This window comes from Cyanistes caeruleus, chromosome 2, assembly GCF_971803275.1.
Source record: "Cyanistes caeruleus chromosome 2, bCyaCae1.hap1.1, whole genome shotgun sequence".
NCBI lineage: Eukaryota > Metazoa > Chordata > Aves > Passeriformes > Paridae > Cyanistes > Cyanistes caeruleus.
The window spans coordinates 71526673-71549212 of record NC_141702.1 but is presented as its reverse complement, the minus strand read 5'-3'; the positions used below and the strand labels follow the sequence as shown (position 1 = coordinate 71549212).

The 22540-nt window shown below is 46.2% G+C and overlaps 1 protein-coding gene across 1 annotated transcript; it reads left to right on the top strand.

Annotated features, from left to right (window-relative positions):
- The first annotated feature begins 7608 nt into the window (after positions 1 to 7608).
- Positions 7609 to 22387, top strand: CCSAP (centriole, cilia and spindle associated protein). The gene is made up of 3 exons (XM_086877824.1): positions 7609 to 7963; positions 16213 to 16496; positions 18356 to 22387. Exons 1-3 carry the CDS (start codon positions 7672 to 7674, stop codon positions 18527 to 18529), a joined length of 750 nt encoding a protein of 249 aa, XP_086733950.1. The 5' UTR covers positions 7609 to 7671; the 3' UTR covers positions 18530 to 22387.
- Positions 22388 to 22540: the final 153 nt, after the last annotated feature.

The following is a 22540-nucleotide window of genomic DNA, read 5'->3' as shown; positions in this document are numbered from 1 at the left end:
GCTTCACAAGGTGGTCAGGGGAAGAACTTCAAAACATTAGATTTTCTGAACTTGTGCTGGAGGTGCTTCAGAAAAAAAGGAGATAGCTGTGGCAACCTTCAGTGAATGATCTCAAGGCACATGGTCATGGCACTGGGATCCCTAAAATGAGTTTATGTTCAGATGAGAAGTTATTTTGTGTTGAAGACCCACTTGTTTCCTGGGGGAAGAATAATGAGATTGGGTTACAAAGATTTCACAAACTGACAGTGAAATCAGCCCAGAGTCAGCACTGAGCTGCCAATAATTTCTGATATTTAAAACCAGATTTGGTATTATGAACTTGAGCCAGCCTTGTTCCCAAGCCTTTTCATTGCAAATTCTGCGAAGTTTTTTCAAGCATTAAATTGTTTTCTACAGATCATTTGTTATCACCCATCAATTTGGTGCTTGGGAAACAGATCCATCACAGTGCAGGCTGCTGTTAGATGCAGGACTGGCACTGGGCACCATATGGGGAATTGTGAGGCATGCAGGTTCCAAGAAACATCCCAAAGCCATAGAAACAGCCTCTGTCCCCATCACCCAGAAGCTGACTCTAGCCCAGCAGTGGTGGTCTGAAGGGCTGACCTTTCAGAACTCATCATTTCAGCAGCACTCCTTTACTGCTGGGAGATAGGGAGCAGGTTGCAGCACAGGTTTTGCCCCCAAAATTTATATTCTCTCAGTGACAGATGTAGCCTTTAAATGGTGGAGATTCTGAATCCAATGCTTGTGGAAAATGCTGTACCAGCCTCTCAGGTGTCATCCAGGGCCAAAAGGAGAGGAAGATGTGCCTGGGATTGAAAAAGGAATATGAGCAGAAACAGTAGCAAAAGTAATCCTGAGCAGTGGCCAGAAGGCTGCCCCAGGGCTTCAGAGGGAAGGGAGTATGAGTCAAGAGCAGCTTTGGGCAGCCTTATGAGCTTGAGATAAGGCTGAAGGAAAGTGTGTGGGCTCAGATACATCTCCATCCCCTATGTCTCCCTGAGTGGGTGCACTCAGGCTGCCTCCTGCCTTGACTTGTGGAGGTGGCATCCTGCACGTGTTACTGAGGCCGTGAATTCCACAACGTCCTGCACATTGCAAGTGACTGTGTTTGACTCTGCCACTTGGAGCATGATGCAGGTTTGCCTTGATGACTTTTTTTGGGAGCAAGATCCCACCACAGGGTGAACTGCCTCAATCCCTGTTTGTCCTTTCTTTAAGGGGAATTTCATAAATGACACAAGTTACTCCTGACAGACATTCAAAACCCAGGTATTTTCAGACTGGGTTTCTTTGTTTTCAACCACCCTCTTTAAGTATGGTGAAGGAGGGGTGGATGCAGGTGCCCACAGTGGCCCTAAGCCTTTAGCAGAGCCTTTAGGCTGGAGGGAATGCATGTGGAGTTTTAGAGAGCAGCCAGCTCTGGACTTACTCCCTGTTCACCTATCCTCTAGGGAAAAAGAGATGTGGTGAGCAGTCACCTCCACATGCCCACACCCCACTTCTTGTAAGGAGCTGTGGGAAACCCACATCCATCATGAGAAACACTCAGGCTGCAGCTGGGAGTGTCCTGCACTGGCTGTGTAGCTGCACATCTGGAAGCCAGCTCCTTGCCTTGGGCATGGGACACACAGGGGTCACCAGTGAGCCTGCCAGTCTCTGGGGCTGCTCAAACAGGAGACAAAAAGGGACAGGTGGGAAATGTCTCCCAATTCTCCTGCCTCTTACTCATCTGGCATGTAAACTTGATTTTTTCTCAGTCTGAATGGGCAGCCTGCAAATGTGTTGCTGGGGGCAGCGCCTTGACAAGCACCTGGTTACTGCAGGCTCTGAGTTCTGCTCCCTTGCCAGGACCCACTTGACCAGTCAACAGTGGTGGGCAACCTTGCAACCTTAAGGGGCCAGGAAAAAAAAAAGGGACCAGGAAAAAAAAAAGAGCTGATAGCAGTATGGGCTTTATTCTTTTCCACAGCAACAATTTAAAACTGGGAGCTGAGCTGTGTTCACACCATGTGGCGTGAACAGCCATCCTCACCAGGTGCCCAGTTCAAGACTCGGGTGTGCAGAAGACGGAAGACACTCGGGGGTGGGAAATGCCTCTCCCTGCTCCTGGCCACGTTCCTAGCACACAATCCAAGGAGCTACATCTCTCTTTTCATCTTTCAGTGAGGAGGATGGAAGGCGTGGACCTTTGACAAGACTCAGAGGAGCTGCTAAGGTTGCAGTGAACTCTGCTGCTGTGTGTGCTTGGAGGCACAGCCACTCAGCTGTAACAGCAAAAAGCTTTGAGCTGCTCCAAGAAAAATGTGAGATTTGCACAAATAACGGGATCTGTGATCAGAGTTGCCAGAGAGGGGTTGCAGAGCTTCCCCAGCAGGTTGCAAATCACAGCAGCTGTGGCCGAGTTTCCCAGAATGCTGGATACCAGGATCAGGCAGTTCTGGGAGACTTCTGCAGCCATGTGCACTTCCCGCCCATAGGAGCATTTGAACCAGTGCTTCTGATTCTTCTCCCGTGACAGTGTTACCCTGTGGGCAGCTGGTGTAGACCTAAAAAGGATAATATCCCATGAAACCAAAGAACCTGCACCTGCAGAATTAAGCAGGCTGCTATCAACAGCATGATGGCTTTTTTTGTGAAGTGACTGGGACAGCTACCCCCAGTATTTGGCAAAGATTCACTGATCTAGGTGAAAGCAGAGTTTACAGCTCTAGAAAGATTGTGTTTTTCCCTATCTGGCAAAATTTTGTTGCTGATTTGGGGTTTATGCTGTTAAATACTTTAAAAATTCATTTCTCTTTAAGAAGCAGCTTATTTCCTTTCCCTGGTTTCCTTCTACTCCAGACTTTACCCAAGCAAACTCAGCAGCCCAGTTTCAGACTCTGACAGCTCCTGATTTGGCTGGAAGCCAGTCTGTGGATCTGAAAGATGTGTTGACATGTAATTTTTCCATTCCTACTGCATATAAACTGTCCATTATTCCCCTTATTGCCCGGAGCTAGGGAGAGATGCAACAGCAGAAGACTGCAAGTCAAAACCAAACTACCCATGTGATTCCCAGTGTTTTTCTGGACCATACTCTGAAAAATAACACTCATACTTGTTTTTCATTACCTGCTACTTTTTGCATAGAACTCAGGCTATCTCTCTGCTCTTGACTTTGCTGTGGTTATTTCAGACAGAAATAAGGCTGTTTCCAGCCCAGGCTGCTGTCCTCCCTGGTGGGAATGGTGCTCACATTCAAATGAGGGTAGTGGAAGAAACTGGCTGGGGTTTGGCATCAATCCCTCATCTGTCCTGGATCTGGTCAGAAACTCTTGACCTACCTGGCCACCTCTTTTGCTACGTGTAGAAGAGCAATAATAGGGATTAAGAGGCATAAATAAGATCCTCAGGGGAAAAGTGCTTAGAATGTCAGTGTTATGATTCAAATGGTGTCTTTATTTCATTTTTTTAATGAAGGCAAAAATGTAGCAAAGTATGCAAGGGAGGAAATTCTAATGTTAGTATCAGCCTCATAAATGTTGTACTTCCTCCTTTAGGAATCATTTAATAACTGGCTATTCTCAGTACATGGAAGTCTCTGCCATGAGGCATTGAAGCCAAAACTCATTAGGATTAAATTAATAATAATGTTTATACAGCTACACTGAGGCTATCCAGAGCTGCTGTGTCGAGGACAGGGAATGATTCTCGTCTGGCACATACAGAGCTGCTTGGCTGTAGCTGGAGGGGTGAGGGAGGAGTTGCTCTTCACCCTGACAGTCTCAGCATCCTGCCCTGGAGCTGCCTATGGTCTCTGGAGCTGGTTTGGGATGCTGGGCCCCATTGCCTGGCGACTGCTGCACTGTTTGTGTCCAGATTAGATGGTGGAGGGGCATGGGGGGAGGTGCCTGGCAGTCACATCCAGACTTTTGCTTGCATCAGCCTCAGGTAACGTGTGAAGTGCAGTATCAGCTCTGCTGGGTGTCTCTGCACACTTCTGTCACAAGTCTTTTCACACAAGTCGGTTTCCAAGCCTTGCAGCCGCCCCTTCCCCAGGCACTGGGGCATGTACATGCAAACTGTTGGATTGGGAGGGTTGCACTGTGAAGGAGAAACTCGAGCAGGAGTGTGAAGGTGCAGTTTACCACACACCACTCGGGCAGCTGGGTCCTCACTGTCGTGTCAGCAAGAGTGCTGAGCCTGTGTGGCACAGTGGAGAGGATGGGTGCAGGCAGCTGCTAACAACACTCTGCTCATCGTGAAACCCTGACACCCTGCAGGCTGTTGCGAAGGTTAGGTGCCTCCTCTGAAGAGTGCAGAGTTCAGGGAAAAAAAAATTGCAGAAAATGGGAACTTCACAGACTGTGTGCCAGGATCTGGAGCCTGCCATAGTGGCATTTCCTATCTGATGGACGGGGCATGGATTAATGACTGAGCAGTAGATTTATGAGCACCCCAGGAGAAGTTTGGGTCTGATATCAGAATCCCTTCCTGACAGAGAAGCCATCAGAGAGCATCCAGCTGTGTCTTTTTAAACTGGTGTCATGGTTCAACCCCAGCTGGCAACTCAGTACCGTGCAGACTTTACTCAATCCTCTCACTTCTTGGTAGGATGAGGAAGAGATACAGGAGAAAATAATCAGTAAAACTTGTGAGTTGAGATAGGAACAGCTCTATAACTGAAATTAAGTAAAATATAGTAATATTAATTAGAATAATAACGGTAATAACATATAATGATAACAAAAAAAAATAAAAATGTGAGGAAGAGAGAGCTAAAACCCAAGAGAAAGCAGTGCTGCACAGTACAATTGCTCACCATCCACTGACTGATGCTCAGCCTACCTGCGAGTAGTGATCAGTGCTCTGGGGGAGCTCCCCCCAGTTTATTTACTGGGCATGATGTTCTGTGGTGTGGAATATCCCTTTGGCCAGTTTGGGTCAGCTGTCCTGGCCGTGCAGCCTCCCTCTGGTGCACCTGCTCCCTAGCAGAGCCTGTGAAACCAGAAAGTCCTTGATTTAGAGTAATTAGTCTAATTAATGTATTACCAACATTACCATCATACTGGATCCAACACACAGCGCTGTACCAGTTACTAAGAAGAAAGTTATCTCAGCTGAAGCCAGGACAACAGGGAACAGAAGTCCTTTGGGAAAGGAAAGATTGATACTATAAAATATGTGCAAAGAGCAGCAGTATTTTCATAACCACTAAAACTGTGCAGGCCAGTTCAGAATAACGTTTTGTACAAAATAACATTTTATAAAAGGAAAGGAAATTCTGCAACTCCTAGACCTTGCCTGTTTATGTGAAATCCACTTACATCATCTGCCCGTGTAGATTGAGCACAGTATCAGAGCAAGAAACCAGAGTCCAGGTTAATTGGGGAGCAAGCTGCTCCCCTCTTGAGACAGCACTTCTACAGCTGCTTTATTTAGTGCTGTCTTCAGTTACAGGTGTTTTTAAACCTATTGTTCCCTGTTATTTTCCAAAGCCTACCCTCTGTTACAGCAGGTGTTGCTGAGGACATGGCTGGATCCCAGTGGGACCACTAAAGGCAAAAGGAGAAGGTGACAGGGACAACCCATATGCCACTGGAGCCCTCAGTGGGGAAAGTAAATGAGCGAGGCAGCTCCCAAATATAATCCTCAGGACAGCACTGGGTGGGGGGGAGAAATCTGCTTCATCTTCCTGGTTTTATTCCAGTGAATTACGCAGGCAAGGCTCCTGCATATCTGCTTCGGGCAGGGCGCCGTGAGTGTCACGGCATGAGAGAAGGAGCTCTCAGAAGGAGCTCCTCTGTCGTTTTTGAGGCTGTTGAGCGGGGGTAGGTGTCCTGCTATTTCTGTGCCTCTCTTCCCAGTAAATACACTGCCCAGAGTCTCCTCCCTGGTCACCACCCACCCCTGAGAGCAGCAGGCAGAGCTGAAGGGAGCTGGGGAAGTTAGGACGGGTTTTAAAATGGAATTTAACAGGTTTGTGGATGCAGATCTGCAGGCTGCGCCTGTCTGCAGCCCCAGGCACTGGGTGTCACTGGGTGACCTCTCCTGACTGCATCTTCCTGAGTCGCTGAGGGACACACTGGATTTCTCCAATGTCCTGCTGTCACGGGGCTGGTGACATAACTGCAAGGGCTGGGGGGCTGTCCGGCTGGAGGGAGATATCCAGGTGCTTCTGCAAAGGTCAGGCAAATTTTCTGTCCCCCTCACTCATGCCTGGGCACCGCAGGGTTGGAAAGCCTGAGCCAGTACACGCAAAACGAGGGCTAAATACTGCTCGATCGGAGCATCGATTAAACGAAGTCGATTTGGTTATGCTAGCTGTATCGAGGATTGCATCACTGAGCACAGGCAGAGGTGCTGTGTGTAACACCCGCCCCCTCACCTTAAAGCCACCAGCACTTTGGTTTCACTGGAAGAGCCTGGGCCAGCGTTTATCATCCCGGGAATCCTCGCCAGCTTGTGGGTTTTTTTCATTTGTGTCAGTCAGGGGACGCACAGGGCAAGGCAAGGAAAAAAGGCTGTTTGCTTCCTTATTAGTTTAAAAATAAAAATAAATAAATAAATAAATAATTATAAAAAAAGAAAAAAAAAAAAAAAAAGAGAAGCGTTTCCCAGAACTGTTTCTGAAAATCCGTCAGTGCCCCCGTGTGTCGGAGCAGGGGCTGGCGGGGAGGCCGGGGAGCCTCTGTGCAGAGGCTGCGCCGGGCAAGGGAGGTTTGCAGGTGTCCAAAGGGCACCCGTGGGGCAGCGGCGGGGGCTGCGCTGTCCCCTCCAGACGGGGGGGGCGGGGGCTGTGAAGTGACAGCGACGCTGTGAAGTGGCAAAGGCTCTGCAGCAAACCATTTTCAAGGGCAGTCGTGTCCCACAGGGGCACGATTCGCTGCAATGCCCTAAATACGGTGTGTGCGAGAAGGAAATATCCAGAAATCGCAGAAGAGCCGAGAGTGCGTGTCCGTGTGCGGGCAGGCAGGAGGGCGGGGGGCGGCTGCAGAGACCGCCCCGGTTCCTGCCTTCGCCTCTAAAGTGCTTCGTATCCCCAGAGACGGCGGCCGCCCAGCGCATTGCTGGATTAGGCGAATCCTGTTCTGGCGACGGGTTTTTAAAGCAGATCAGTGCAAGATGGAGAGAGAGCTCCCTGTTTTGGCAGAGGCGCTCGCCTCCCTCCGGCCGTGCCCGGCTGCTGCCCATCCTTTGCTGCTGCAGGAGCAGACCGGGAGGCAGCAGCTCCCCGCGGCTGCCGCACACGAAGGCGCTGCTGCTGCTGCTGGTGCTGCTGGTGCTGCTGCATCAATCCTGACGCACCGCACGGACTCGCTGCGTTTCAGTGCGCCCCGAGCGGCGCTAGGCCGCCCCCAGCCGGGCAGGAGGAGGCTTTCCCGGAGCCCCACTTGGTGCAGGGCTCACCCGGGCCCCAGCACCCCTACTGCTGGGCCCAGAGCTGCTGTGCTTCGGTGTATTTACGGTTTATTTAATGTTTGGTTGAATTTTCATTCCGTCCCGTCCCGTTGGCTGTGCCTCACGCTCCCGTGTCCCGTGTCCCCCCCAGGCAGCCCGCCCCGCTCGGGGCGGGGCCGGACGCCGCTGTTTGGATTTAAACGTAGCAGCGGGAGGGGGCGGGCTCGGCCGGCGGCTCCCGGCTCCCGGCTGCGGCTCCCGGCTGCGGCTCCCGGCTCCGCCATGGTGGTGCCGGCGCGGCGAGTGAAGACGGAGTACATGAAGCGCTTCAAGGAGCCCAAGTGGGAGTCGTGCGGCGCCTGCTACCTGGAGCTGCTGCACTACCGCCTCAGCCGCCGGCTGCTGGAGCAGGCACACCGGCCCTGGCTCTGGGACGGCTGGGAGCAGGACAGCGGCAGCGGCGGCGGCAGCACCGCCGGCTCCCCCTCGCCGCCGGGCGCCGGCAGCCCCGCGGCCCCGCGGGAGGAGGAGGCGGCGGCGGCAGCGCCGAGCGAGGCGGGACGGGCCAGCCCCGGTAAGGAAGGAGCCCGGGGGGGACGCGAGTGCCCGGGGGGGACGCGAGTGCCCGGGGCCGTGCTGCCCTGCCCTTCCCCGCCGGGCTCGGCACAGATGGCTCTGCCCGGGCCGCCCCGCCGCGGTTTGGGGGCCGATCCCCGATGCCGGGGGTGACCGTGCGGGGACAGCCGGCCGCAGCCTGGCCCGTCTCGCCATCCCCCAGGACACGGCCCGGGGCTGGAAGGGCCCATCAGCCCGGCCCGCTGCCTCCAGCCGGATGGATCCTGGCTAGGCCTGCGGAGAAGCCATGGTTGCGGCATCGGAGGTGTCTCTGTAAGGAGCCAAGTGCTGGTAACTCTCATCCTGAGTCACAGCCACTTATGTAAACTGTTGCCATGGGAGCCGAGCATCTCTGCAATTATATAAGCAGGTTCTCCGGCAAAAGCAGCGGCAAGTTGGACTGTATGCCAGTGGCTGGCTCTTAACGCAATTGCTTTCCTGGATGTGCGCGTGTGATCTGTCTCGGCTGAGCACTTGGCTCTTAAGGCCACCTGAGGTTTGAACTTGGGTGCGCAGCTGAGTGCGTCCAACTCCATAGTCTGAGCAGGTGCTGAGCTGGTAACATTTTGTTCTCTTCCAGCACGGAGTAATTAATTCTCTTTTGATGTTTCACGATTTGAGAGAACGGTTAGGCAGATTAAAAACATGGCCAAGCTTCCCAAGCTGTTTTCTTTTTTTATCCCATAAGATTTATTTTCTTACCTGTAGTGAAAGAATACTGTGTCTGGCAGCCATCGATTAGTGTTTTGAAATGCCTTTTGAATCAGCTGTGTCTCTGTTGTACAGTAGCAGGGAAAATCCCTGAGAACTGTTCAGTCAAGCCTCATGCTGCCTGGTTTTGTTTTTTTTTGGCTGGGGGAGGGTTTGGTTGGTTTGTTTGGGATTTTTTTTTTGGTTGTATTTTTTGTTGTTGTTGTTTTTGGTTTTTTTGTTCCCCCTCCCCAGTGTTAGATGTGCTTCTTTGGAGTGGGGAAACTAATCTGATCCAATGTCCTTTGGGGCCTGAGCTTTCCAGAATGATCTGTATTCTGATATTCAAGACTAAATTGCATTCGTTGACCTTAAGAATACCACATTACACAAAATCTTTAGCTGTGCTGTCATCTGTTTCAGAGCACTTTAGTGATGATGTGGTGTTCTGCAGTCAGCTGGGTGGGCCTGTGGTACCCAGGTCTCACATGGGGTGCACATAGCTGCTGTGCACCCTACCTCCCCTAAGCTGTTCTCATTTCAGCTGGGATAATTTTATGCCTGGTAGCTGGTACACTGCTATGTGTTGGATTCAGTATGAGAATAATGTTAATAGCATACTCGTGTTTTCAGTAGTTGCTCAGCAGTACTTAGCCTAAATCAAGGTCTTTTCAGTTTCCCATGCTCAGCCAGCCAGCAGGTGCACCATAAGCTGTGAGGAAGCACAGCCAGGACAGCTGACCCAAACTGGCCAAAGGGATATTCCATAGCCAGAAGGTCATCCCAGTCACCCAGAGTATAAACTGGGTAGAGTTGCCCAGAAGCCATCAACTATGCATCACTGTTTTTTCTTGGGTTTTATTCTTCTGTTTTCATTCCTACTATTATGTTTTACTTAATTTCAATTATTGAGCTGTTCTTATCTTAACCCATGAGTTTTTCTATTTGTGGTTCCCATCCCACCACAGAGGGGAGGGAGTGTGTTCCTTTGTGATACTTCGTTGCTGGCTGAGATTAAACCACAACAGCTGTGCAGTGATGGAAGCACCCCAGCTCACCAGAGTGTAACAGAGTATTAGTGGGCCTGGTTTTTGCTTTCCTCAGTCAGGCCTTGAGGAAGTTAGACTGGGAACATGTATGGAGGAACTACATAGTATCTTAGTGAGAAGAGCCAAGGAACTGCAAAAGATCCAAAGGAGAGGTTGCATGGGAAAAAGTGATGTTCTCTAAAGGTTTGGTTTTTAGTGAGAGGAGGTGGAAGCTGTTGAAGCTGCACTCAGAACCTGGCATTCCCAACTTTTCTGATGCACTTTGAATATGTACAAGCCTGGGGCAGTTGAGGTAGGGACCCGAGTTTCTTTTCATGCTTCTTGTTGAGCCTGAGGATAGAGCACGCAAACCTGCTACAATCCAATGACACCAGCAGCTGCCAAGGCTGGAGACTGCTGGCCAGGGTGCTCTGCTCTCTGATTCCTCCCCTGACTCTTCTCTAGGGAAAGATCCAGCTGGAGTCACTTGGTAGTCTGATTCTGGTTGGGATTTGGCAGGGAATAACATCTTGCTAGCTGTGCAGGCACTATCTGCGGTCAGTGATGGTGTGTGTGACTATCCAGTGCATCCAGCTGTGTCCTCAGTCCTGCAGCAGTGACAAAAGGACTGTGGAGCACCAGTGGCCTGCCACGCTGCAGGGTTTGGGGCAACTGTGCATCTGCAACTGATACACCTTTGCCATGGATGCTGTAAGAGAATGCCTGAAGTTCTGCTAGGTCCTTTCTTTTTTATGCTTAGGGTGGGAGACAAATCTATACTTCACATTCACATCTTTGCCAAATGGTATAGGGTAAACACTTTTAACTTCTGCAAGTATTTAAGAGCTTTACTAAGCCTTTAGCAAAAGGACTGAAAACAACTCTGCTTAGGCATCTGGATTTAGTGGATATTTGTCGTATCTTAGTGCACATATAATACATAAGGAGGTGACTCATTTAGTATTGGACAATCATAAAGATGCATTTTTCTTCTGCTTGGTGGCTGGCTAATTAAGGCATGTGCATGTGGAGGAGATAACACAGAAACTACCACTCTGAAGCTTCTACTATTAAACTGCCTTTTTTTTTTCTTTTTTTCTCTCTCTTTTTTTTTTTCTTTACTCTGAAAGAACTTAATTATGCTGAAGTGCTGTGGGGGTAGCTGAGTGTGCTCATGTTGATGACATCTTTTGTCTTCTGAATCTGACATCCACCCACATGCTGGAACATCCTGGCTGTTACCTGGCTACTGCTGCTTCCTGCTGTTTTGAGTGGAATCTGATTTCTGCCTGAGTGGTATTGACGGTGCTGGCTGGTCAGCACTAATGTTGTTTAATACCCGAGGTAAATGCAATTCATAATGGCATGTGGGCATGTGCTGCCCTGGTTTCCTCTTTCTCTCGCTGAAATGAGCCCATGTGTGTTTGTAACTGCTGTGAGTGTTTCTGGTGTGTGAAGAGAAAGTGGATGTAGGCAGCTTGGCTTTAGTTTTCGGTGGTGTTGGTCTGGAGCACTACCAGTGTGAACCCCTTGGGCAGCACGTGGGACAAGGTGCTTTGTCACTGTGTCTTGCACTGAAGCCATGGCTGAGCTATACCAAGGTGTGCTTGGAGGCACCTTTGGGTTAATTCCTTCTGACCCCCCACTTGTGGCAGCTGTTTGTGGGATTGTTCTGTGGAACATGCCCGGGCACAGATGTGCTTTAAACATAATCCCACAGAATCTTGACCTAAATCAGCTGGTGTAGCTGTGGTGTAGACACATCCTCAAAGCTGTCAACAGAACCCAGTGGGCTGGTAAGTAGAAGACAAGCTCTTGGCAGCAGTGCTGCTGTCAGACCTGTTGCTTGTGAAATGACGCTGCTGCACACACATGCAGGATGAAGGCATTTTTCAATCCTTATTGCCATTTTGTCCCCTGCATTTTTGTGCAGGAATCTTAAATGACAGCAATGACGAGCTGTCATCAAAGGAGTTGCCTCAACAGTATCTGGAAAGTGACTGATCTGGATTAGTGGAACTAAATAGAAGATCCAATTTCAAACTTGTTCCCCTATCTTGTCTGTCATCGTGTTGCAGGTGCATTTGCTGGCCCATGTATGTGGGAAGAAGCTTGTGGTGGGGGAAGAAGGCAAGGGTGTCAAATTCAGGGATTTATAGTACTGTTATTTCAAGTTGCTCCCATTTTTATTTCTTTTTCCCTTTTGGAAACAAGCTTTGCTATCAAGCCAATCCAGTAATTACTTTCCAAACTCTGCTGCGGATGAAGGTTGTGTGAATCTAATAAGCTCCGAGTTGCTGTGTGGCTGCTCGCTCCAGTATTGCCTCACGCAAGATCTGCCTTGAAGAAATGATGTTGCAATGTGTTTCATCTGTGGTAACTAACTTTCTACCCAGCTGTAGTTTGCTGATACCCACAACTGGTTGTGGCCCCTTCAGGAGGTGTAGGAGACCTGCCCCATTTGGGCAGGCGTCGGTACAAAGGCAGGAAACTTCCAGTTCTGCCTGCAGCAATGCAAGCACCAAGCGCTTCTCCTGATGCCGAGGAAGTACTGTAAGGAGCCAGCATCTCTATAAAGAGATAATACAGCTGAGCCTGTGACCTGGACCGCGGGTCTGATCAGAAGGCTGTTGATATCTGTAGCAAGTCACCAGGGCCTTTGAAGTGGGGGTCCTGTCAGTCCCCAGGTGCAGTGTTGTGGGAGAGAGCAGCTCCCCCGGAGCCCTTCCCACCCGAGCCAGGAGCGGAGCTGTTATGCAAGCGGGGCCGTGCAGCAGGGTTTAAGTGACCTCTTCTGGGCAGGAGCTTTCAGCAGCCCTGTTGGGTGGGCCTGACGGACTCGTTCTGCCTGTTAAGCACTTAATCCCCTCCTGTCCATCCAGTGTGCTCTGCTTAGCATCCATGATGCAGTTTTAAACGTTTCTAGCTTTTCCCTTCTCCTGTCTAATCCCTGTAATGCTGCAAGCCGGTCAGTCCTGAGTTTCCTGTGCCTGCTGGAGCTGGTGCTCTGCAAGGGAAGGAGAAGATGGGTGGGAGTTGCTGGTGCCTGGACTTCCCCCAGAGCAGCTGGGTCTAAGTCCTGCTGTCAACTGCTGCTCTTCTGACTTCGTGTGAAAAGCGTTGCCTAAGAAAAAATGGCTTGGATATAAACATGTAGTTTTAAATAAAATGCTTAAATAACTGTTAGCGGTCTTGTGCCTTCACCAGCTGAGTTCTGTGTAAATGCACTGTAGCAGTGAGTTCATGGAAATACCTGCTCTAATAGCAGGTGCTCAGGGTGCTACAGCACGCTGGCATACAGCATTTACTGTAAGGCTGTGCACAGGACTCTGTGTGCCATTTACCCATATGCTTATATTGCTATTTTGGGACAAGCTGGCTCAATCATTTCTGGACCAGCTGGAGCTGTATCCTGGTGAGCAGCATAGGCAGGCATGGCTGCTGACTTGTTTTTTAAAGCTGAACTATCCATGTAATTGCAGAGCCCCCACTTTCCTGTATTTTTAAGTTTCTAAATGCCACTTCTGCTGTTTATGAAGTCAGTGTTGCTCCATCCCTCTTTGCAGAGAAGGAAGATGCCATTTTCCCTTGAATGGAGGATGGAACAGCTTTTCAAAATGAAAGCACTCTTGCTGCTGAATTGACAGCAATATGTTCCCTTTCAGAGTTTAATTTTCTCAAAACGGTGCTCCCTTCTGTTAATGGACTTAGGCAGTCCCTCCTGTGGAGTGGCTGTGTAGGGAGATGCTCAGATAATATTTTGTAAGGGGATAACTGTGCTGCCTGTTTGCAGCCATGATGAATGAGCTTCCTTGTTTCAGAGGTGAAGCTGTGTGTCCCAGAGCCCAGGGAAAACAAGTCTAATATCACACTGACCTCAGTGTTGTCTTTTACCCCCCCTTGTCTATAATAACTGAAACTGCATCCAGCCAATATTTAGGTATCTAAAATTCATCTATCCATTTTTACTCTCAATATGCTACTACTTTGGCCTTGACAAATTTTCTTTTGTTATTTTGTAGTGTCATTCAACTGAATTCTTAACAAATACGGTTCTAAATATTTTAACATTGCTGTCCTCTCTTTAACAAATACTCAGCTGTACTGCAGCATCCCTGTAGATGAATGCTACACCTGCACATTTTGGAAGATGAGTATAGGCAAGCCTGCACAGGGCCCAGCACCACAGCCTGTGTGCTGGTTGGCAGCACCTAGAAACCGTGCTGGCCAGGCTAACAGCTAGCAAGAGAGCATAAGGCTTGCCTTAGGGGATTTCTGGGGCATGGAACAAGCCTTGATATCTTTACCCTGCAAATGTGGAGTGAGTGCTAGAGTAAATGGATGCTTAAGCAGTGTGCCAGGCAGGTAAATTCTGTTTCATCAGAACTGGATGGATGCAGAATTGAGATTAAAGCAGTGTCAGATTGGGCATGTACATGCTTGAAATCACAGCAATTACCAGGAATGGTTGCTATCTTGTCACAGAACTGGCAAGCCCTTCTGCTTTTAATGATGAAGACACCTGGTTTAAGACTGCACTACTTGTCCATGGTCAACCTGTCAACATGTAAGCAAGCTCTAAACCAGAAGAACTCCCTATGACAGAAGGAATTCTTCCTGTGCCTACCAGTGTATGCTGGTAGTGGCTGAATGTGCTGAGACTTGGAACAGGGGTGGCTTTGAGCTGGTCCCCACCAGAAGCAGAAAGAGATGGTGTGGTAGATTTGCAAGTTTGGTGTGTTTATGTCAGCAGAGTTTGAGTGATCACTGCGTGTGTGAGTAAAGCAGAAGACAGCATCTAATGATCAGACTTGAAAGGAATTGGTTACTATTGGACTCCAATGCTCTTAGGTGAATAAAAGGCTTTAGTTGCCTGATGCATAAAAAGCATGGTTAGCCTAAAAGTCACAGAGATGTCAGATCACAGTGCCTGCCCACAACGTTTAGGGATCATGTTCAAAGTCTAGAATACAATTCCAGCTTGTCCACACTATGGCTGAAGATTTACTGGATGAAGAATGAAAACAGTTCTTTGTATGTACTTTTTTGCATAGTCATATTTCACTTATGTACTGTAAGGGATATATTTGATTAACTTGCTCATTATAGAGTAATGGAATTATTTTGGTTGGAAAAGACCTTTAAAATTGAATCAACCATTAACATAGCACTGCCAAATCCACCACTAAACCATGTCTCAAAGTGACTCATCTACATGTCTTTAAATGTCCTCATGCATGGGGACTCAGCCACTTCTCTGGGCAGCCTGTTCCAGTGCCTGACAATACTTTTAGTGAAGACATTTTTCCTCAAATCTAGTGTTAACTTCCCCTGATGCAACTTGAAGCCACTTCCTCTTGTCCTGTCACTTCTTACCTGGAGGAAGAGACCGACTCCCACCTACAAACTCCTTTCAGGCAGTTGTAGAACTGAAGAACAAGAAGGCAGGTAGTTCAAGGTCGCCCCTGAGCCTCCTTTTCTCCAGATTGAACAACCTCAGCTACTCCTCACAGGACTTGTGCTCCAGACCCCTCCCTAGCTCTGTTGCCCTTCTCTGGACATGCTTCAGCAAAGACCTCAACATCTCTCTTGTGGTGAGGGGCCCAGAACTGAACACAGGATTTGAGGTGTGGCATCACTGGTGCCACAAACAAAGGAAGACCAGTTTCTCCCTTGCACTATAGGGCAAGAAGATTTGCTTTCATGGAACATTTGTTTCTAAAAAAAAGAAAAAAAATGGTTTTATTAATTTTTTATGGAGTACTGATTCAGACTTCAGTGATGATCTAAAACTGCAGTGATTCAGCCTTTAAATTCTCTCTCACAAACCCTATTCTCCATACCTAGTGCCTGGAGGGCTACTGCTGGCCCCTTGCCATGGAATGTGTGGTGACAAATGAGCTTTGGAGTGTGGTACTTTAAACGTACAACACAATTCACCAATCAGGCAGCAAAGGTGATGTCTACCGCTTTTTGGGTTTTTGCTTCACACTCTCCTTCATAAGCAGGAAACCGTAATAGAGCTGTATGTATAAACAGGGAGCTTGAAAATGAATCGCCTTTCTCAGAAGAAGATGATGATATGAGGGATTTAATACTGCACATTCTCTTATCAGACTTCATCTCTGACTGGCTAGCAGCATCTGTGTGGCATTCAGCGCTCCATATGCTTGCTGTCTGAGGGATGAGAGGATGAAATAGTAAAGACAGAAGATCACTGGAAACAGTCTTTAAGTTCTTCTGCCTGGGGCTGTTGGTTATCTGTAACTTCACCAGTGAAAGGCATTTTTAAGTATGTGAAAGCTGTACTGTAGTTGCTGCAGAAAGAATGAAGACATTTAAGCAAGGTGTATGTCTGTTGCTAAGGAAGCAATAACTTCTTGAATTTCTAAAAAAAGCACAGCTTCAATGATGTATTGAGAGGCTGTGCAAATCAGACATTAATATGTTGTCATTGGGAGCTTAAAGTATAACTTTTCTTTTTCCTTAGAGAAAGAAAAAGAAGATCAAGAAAAGCAGGAGAAGGAAGAGCAAGAGAAAGCTGTAGAACCTGCTCCTGTAAAGGAAGCAGACAAAACCAACCGTACAGGACGACGTCCAAGTCGAAGTGCCTTGTCCAGTCGTAATGATCGAAAATCAGCCAAAAGTCCCCAAAGGACAGATGCACCAAAGGAGAATAAACATCCATTTGCTCTGTATGGATGGGGAGAAAGACAGACGGATACTGGGAGCCAGAAAACTCACAATGTCTGTGCTTCTGCTTCGGTGAATGAGGTAAGTAAGAGCTTCTGTTTCATTAAAAGGCAATGACTACTTAGTGCCTACAGATATCTTAATATCCAGGTAAAACTTCCTAGGGGTCTCTTTATTTGAATGCATGGTGATTCCAGTAGCAGATTCTAGCAATAAACCTGAAGAGTCTTGAGATGTCCAAATAAGAGCTCTTTACTGTTGGTTTGGAAACTTCCCAGGTTTGATGATTACTTGGAAGGTCTAATTAAAACCTGGCTGTAGTTTTGTTTCTGGCTGTCACAGTGTTACCAGGAAAACTGGCTGTTATAAAAGTATTTCTGCATTTCTGAACTTCCTGAGAACAAGAGAAGAGCAGACAGCACCAGGCACCCCACAGCAGGCAGGTGTATAAACACCGGGGAAGTGCTTGTGCAGTGAAAGAGTGAATTTTGCTGGGGCACTTCCTAGACTAGGAGCCTCACTGAGATAGTACAAGCGCTTTTCTGCTAAGATGCCTTGTCTAGCAGCCTGTTTTGGTGGCGTGCCAGTAAGAAATGTTGCTCGCAGCAGCATGGTCTATCATATGGCTGATGGATTACAGGGCTGGTGTAAATATTACCAAAATAGCACCAATTTAGTTCATGTGGTCATGGACAGTACCAGGATTCTGCTGTACTGAGGCTCTGTTTCTCTAGCTTAGAAACAGCAAGGGAGTGTTATAACAAATCCATTTCTTCCTCCTCTATAATTCTCCTAGGCTGGTAAAACATAATCCTTAATGCATCCCAGCCAGTGTTTTGTCCTTATCTTACTACTAATGTAGTCTGAATCTGTGACACAAGATACCTGAGGATTGAGGTGGGGGGGTGGTTGTGATGTGCAAGATGGAGCTGGCCTTTGATGGGCTGCTTTGGAAGAGGTTTGAAGCCCAGGCATTTCCTTCCTGGACAGCTCAGACCTTTGAGCAAAAGGAGGAACTTGGGCATTACACCTCTAGAAAGAAGCTGCCTTTCCTGATAATGGACACTAATGCTGAATTAATAAACTTTGGTCAGTGCTCAAAATAGTTGACTGATGCTTTATGTTGAAGCCTAGAACAGGCTGAAGCCTGACTTGAGCAGATATATTTATATTTCATCTTAGACTTTTAACATTTCTTTAGGCTAAAACAGTAATGGAGCACCTCAGCTTGGGTCTTGAGTTTGGACTGAACAAGCAGAACATTTCTAAAGCGCTCCCAATTACAAAGTGTTTTGTCACTGAGGATGTTCCTTTATGTAGGAACTGACTAGTGCCTGCTGAGGTTACTTTTTCTTGCATGTTTGAAAGGTGTTACTTTCCCCTAATTGAGATGGGAGAGAGAGTTTTCAATCTGGACACAGAAGCAAGCAAACACAGAAACTGTCTCTTCATATTAAATTTTTGGGGAAATATGATAATTTATTAATACAAAAATGTATGTAATTGTGTGTTCAGCACGTGGTTTAAAATTAAGATCTTTAGTCTCTAAGGAATCTCTTGGGTTTGGTCTTACTAGTATGGCTTAGGTTTTAAGGGATGCTTGGGCATATTGAGGGCTGGTAAAGATTTTAAATTATAGAAATAGAGAATTGAAGTTTCTAGAATACGTCTGGGTAAGACTATGAAATGTTCAAGATTTTTCCAATCATTTAATAGTTGCAAGTGTGAAAGATAATGCAGAAGAGAATTGGAAGCACTTTTCACGGAAAAAAAAAGTATCTGTGTTCAGTTAGTGGTACAAATTGGAGAAGAAAATCTAATCTCGCTCACAATCCCTGTTCCTTCAGGATGGGGACTGGGACAAATAAAAAGCGATCCTCATCATTCCTGAGGGGTTCCTAGGCTGTTCTCCTTCCATAATACTAACTCTGGTCTTTTAGATTCATGAATCTGCCCTACGAGCAAAGAACAGGAGACAAGTGGAGAAAAGGAAGCTTTCTCAGAGGCGGGTGCGGTCGGCAGAGGCAGAAAACACTTGGCGAACAAAGCCCTCCCCAGCAGACAACCCCTGGATGACAGAGTACATGAGATGCTACTCAGCAAGAGCTCTCTGAACCTGGATTCCCTTAGGCATCCTCAGAAGAAGTTACGCATATCAGGACACTGGTGCAAGGAACCAAACCACTTATGCAAGGTTTTTATAGGGAGTTTCCAGCTGTTAAAATATTTGTTACAATGTTTTTATCTTGGCTACCTACCTCACAGTGGGGTGTATTCTTGGAGCCATAACATTTGAAGAGGCTTTTAGATATAACTACCCAAACTTTTAAACAATTCCCCTTTTGGGAATTTTTCTAATGCTTCAGTTAGTTTGTTTTGAGGGTGGGAGGGAGAACCTTAGCATAAAGGGAGTCAGAACAAACACCTTTTTGATCATGGTTTCAAATAATCTGTAATTCCCTTATTTAAAGTACAAGTCATGGGGAGATGGTATTGGGGAAAGACTTTAAAGGAGTGATGGAGGTGCCTTTGTATTTATAAAACTATGTAACACTTTTATGAAAATAAGCATATGAAGACAGGTTGACAGGAAGCCAATGTGTCTGGTAATTAACACTAATAAGTGTAGATGCATTAGGCAGGCAAATACCAAGTATTGTCTATACACAGAAACTTTAAAAACAGCAAAAAACCCAAACAAAAACAACCTTGTTTGATTAGTAAATCTGCTGATGCTAACTTTTATCACTGTTTCTAAGATCATTAGAATAAACCACTCATTTTCAGGGCAAGAAACAGCTACAGGATCGTTTTGCTGTAGCTGTTCCTGTTGTACCAAATAACTAATGTAGACAATCATACAAGCAGTTACTTGTTCACAAATATAGAGTTGTACCACTGTACTAACCTCGTGGTCACACTTAGTTTGTACTTAATCATGTAAATGCATTTATTGAAGGAGAGGGCTGGCTCCTTTCTGGTGAGGTCTATTTTTAACACTTCAGAGAATCTATTATGCTCAGTGGGGGTCAGAGTGCAATATGCATTCCGCTTGGAGGTATTGTACAAGTATACAGTTAAAGGGTTTAAACTTGAAAATTGTGTTGATAAAACTTGTAGATGATGTCCTGAGAAACTTGCTGCCTCTCGAAATTGGTGCAGAACCCCTCACTTATGGGGGGAATGGGGAAGGGGGTAAGGGCTAGGGAAAGGAGGGGTGTAACCTTTAGTAAACAAGAACATATAATGAAGTTTGAACATTTTTGTTTTGTAGGTCCTACTTCTACATAGTAAGACAGTCATTGTGATATCCTTGGTGGTTTTGTTTCCCTCAGGTGGCTGTAAATTATCTTTTTTTTCAGTTTGCTAATTATGCTTTAGGCAGATGATTGCTGTAGTTGTGAGCTTCAAAGTTTTGTTCAAATCTGTTGTGTGTTAGTTACATGTGTTGGTAATCTCGGTTTAATTGTTTTGAAGCTTGTGTTTTACAGGCTGGACACGTTCCCACAGGATGCATACTTGCACTTCTGCAGCAGAAACCTGCACTAGTTTTAGCTTCATTCCACAATCTCAGTAAGGAGGACTCTAGAATTACTATTGCAACAGAGTACACACGCGTAGTGAAAAGTCTGATTGTGTTCTTGAAGAAAGTAATTGTGCAAAGGGTCCAAGCACTGCTGCCTCCTGGTGTCTATTACATCACTATAGATTTTATTACTCACAATTTTAATTTTGTTAAAATGTCCAATTTTTTTTTTTTTTAACCTGCCTTTTAAGCATAAAGCTATAAAAATACAGATGACTCTTGCTGAAGGCTACCTATTGAAGATCTTACAGCTTTTAAGTCTGGGAAAACACAGCATGATTAAGAATGTTTTATATGCAGCAAAATCCCTGTATTTCAACTGCTAAGTAAACCACAGGCTAGAACTTTCTGAAACTTTAGAACAGTGCCCAAAACTGGGGAAGACTGCTCCAGAGAATGCCTTTAATCCATATGAGATTCTTTTGATTTCCTTTTATGCTGTGTTTTCCTCTTAAAATAACTGCTGTGAATATGCTTAGCTTGCTTCTGATGCTGTTGCAATTCCAGAAGCCACCCAAGCTTTGCACAACAATGTCAAAGCACCAACTCAGTAGTGTTTAACAGCCTTATTCAATAAAAACTTGCCTGTTCCTGTTGCCCATAGGCTTTGTAGGCTTTATGTAACCACAGCAGATGGATTGTGTCCTCAGTGCATTTTGTCACATTCAACAGTTTCCTTGACTGTGTGAGGTAGGACTTGTCTTGCCACACTTTTGAAGATAGCTTCTGCAGTTCTCTCTTCCCACAGGGGATGGAGGAGCCAGGATGACTATATTGCCTGCCTTAACTACCCGTGTTTGGATAAGATGTATCTCCCATTAGGTCTTGGTGTTTTCAATAATTATTGGGAAGCCTAAGTGTCTTCTGCCTTGGATCCTGGGAACCAAACTGAAAACTTGTCTCCAACAGGCCGGTTCAGGTGTTCAAATGAGAATTTTCAAGAGCATTAAGGCTGCTGTGTACTGAGGAAATTGTCCAGTCCTAATCCTTGTCTGATCAAGAGCTGTTCCCCACTTACTAGAAGACAGCAGAGACACCAATAAGATCGCGTGAATCGTTGTACTTTTTCAAATGGTCTGCAGCCAAAACAATCCTGGGTGCTATGTTGGTACTATCTGGGTTTAAGTAATACAATGCCTGAAGTAAGGGGTAAATTATTCTGCAAATCAGGTAGCCTTCCTGCATTTGGGCATTACTTGACTAAAAAAACTACTATTTTGCTTAGACTATATGAAATAGTGTAGTTCTGATCACTGCAAGCTCTATGTGCGAAGTATTTGGTCTGGAAAACTGCTGGTGTTTTGAAGTTAACAAATGAAAAGCCAAGTGAATTGTAAAGCAGAACTTTCCAGATGTAAAAGTTTTAAGTGTATTCCATAGATTCCTACAGGAGGTGGTCATTTGCTTCAAACTGGACTCTTTGAGAAGTAGAAAACCTAGTGAATGTCTCCCTATCAATTAAGGAATTTCTGAAATTTGTCTTGCATGGACTCTTGAATTTAGCCAAGTGGTGAACACTTCTCACTTCTTTTAGAAGTAAAACTTTTTGGTAAGAACACAGTAAATACTCAATTGTCCAAAGTCTTCATTAAATTGACTGTTTATTCCTTTGTTTCTGAGAGTATTTAGCTAAGTGAAGCAAGAGTTTTATAATGTGTAATGCTGCAGTTTAACTATAGTGTTGTGAAGACTAGTGTTTACAGTGTGTTACCATGAAAACTGCATAAGAATGTCCTGTAAAATACAGTAGCATGCCTGTTCAGTCACTGCTGTCACATCTTTGCAACTATGAGATACAGATGTTTTCACAGGAAGCTGAGATAGTAGTCAAGGTGATAGCTAAACTTAGAGCCAACCTAAAAACAAGCCTAACAAAACCAAGGGACAATTTCTGGTAAGAATCTTATCCAGGTAGCACATGCAAATTTAAATTGAATTTTTAACACATCGGGGAGTGTATCTGTTCTCATTTTTTATGGTATAATGTAGTGCCACTGAACTATAAAGGCCTCTCTGACATTTTTGGTTTTTTACTGTGATAGGGACCAAATGCTAGCAATCTGAGGGCCTAATGTATGGTAACCTGGATGTTCCAGTTTCTTTTCCAGCTCAGTTACTGCACTCAGCAGCAAAGCCATAAATGGAGCCTGACTCAACACCTTGACAAGTAGCCCCACGAAGTTAGGGGTACAAGTGAATGGGAAGCTGCCTCAGCTATTGTTAGCACTGAATTCACTTTAAAAACAATAGGGAAATACCATCTAAGCTTGAAGCAATATGTGTTTTTTAAAGTTTTTAAACAGTATTTGTTTTTAATGCTTCTGTATTGTCTATTATTAATAGTGTAGTGTCAACTTGTACATGTGAATAAAATGAGTGACACAAAGTGCCTGGACTGCTTGTACTGTGCTTTTTGGGATCTTGGATTGTTTTTTTTTCCCCCTTACAGGGTACTTTAGTCCCTGCATGCAAACTGTGGCTTCTGCTTGTCCCAGATAGTCTCTCCTGGAATGTAAGTGGCAGGCTTCTGTAATGACTA

Coding starts and splice junctions, on each gene's coding strand:
- CCSAP (XM_086877824.1), top strand. CDS start 7,672: ATGGTGGTGCCGGCGCGGCGAGTGAAGACGGAGTACATGAAGCGCTTC. Junction 7,964..16,212: donor GGCGGGACGGGCCAGCCCCG/GTAAGGAAGGAG, acceptor CTTTTTCCTTAG/AGAAAGAAAAAGAAGATCAA. Junction 16,497..18,355: donor CTTCTGCTTCGGTGAATGAG/GTAAGTAAGAGC, acceptor CTGGTCTTTTAG/ATTCATGAATCTGCCCTACG.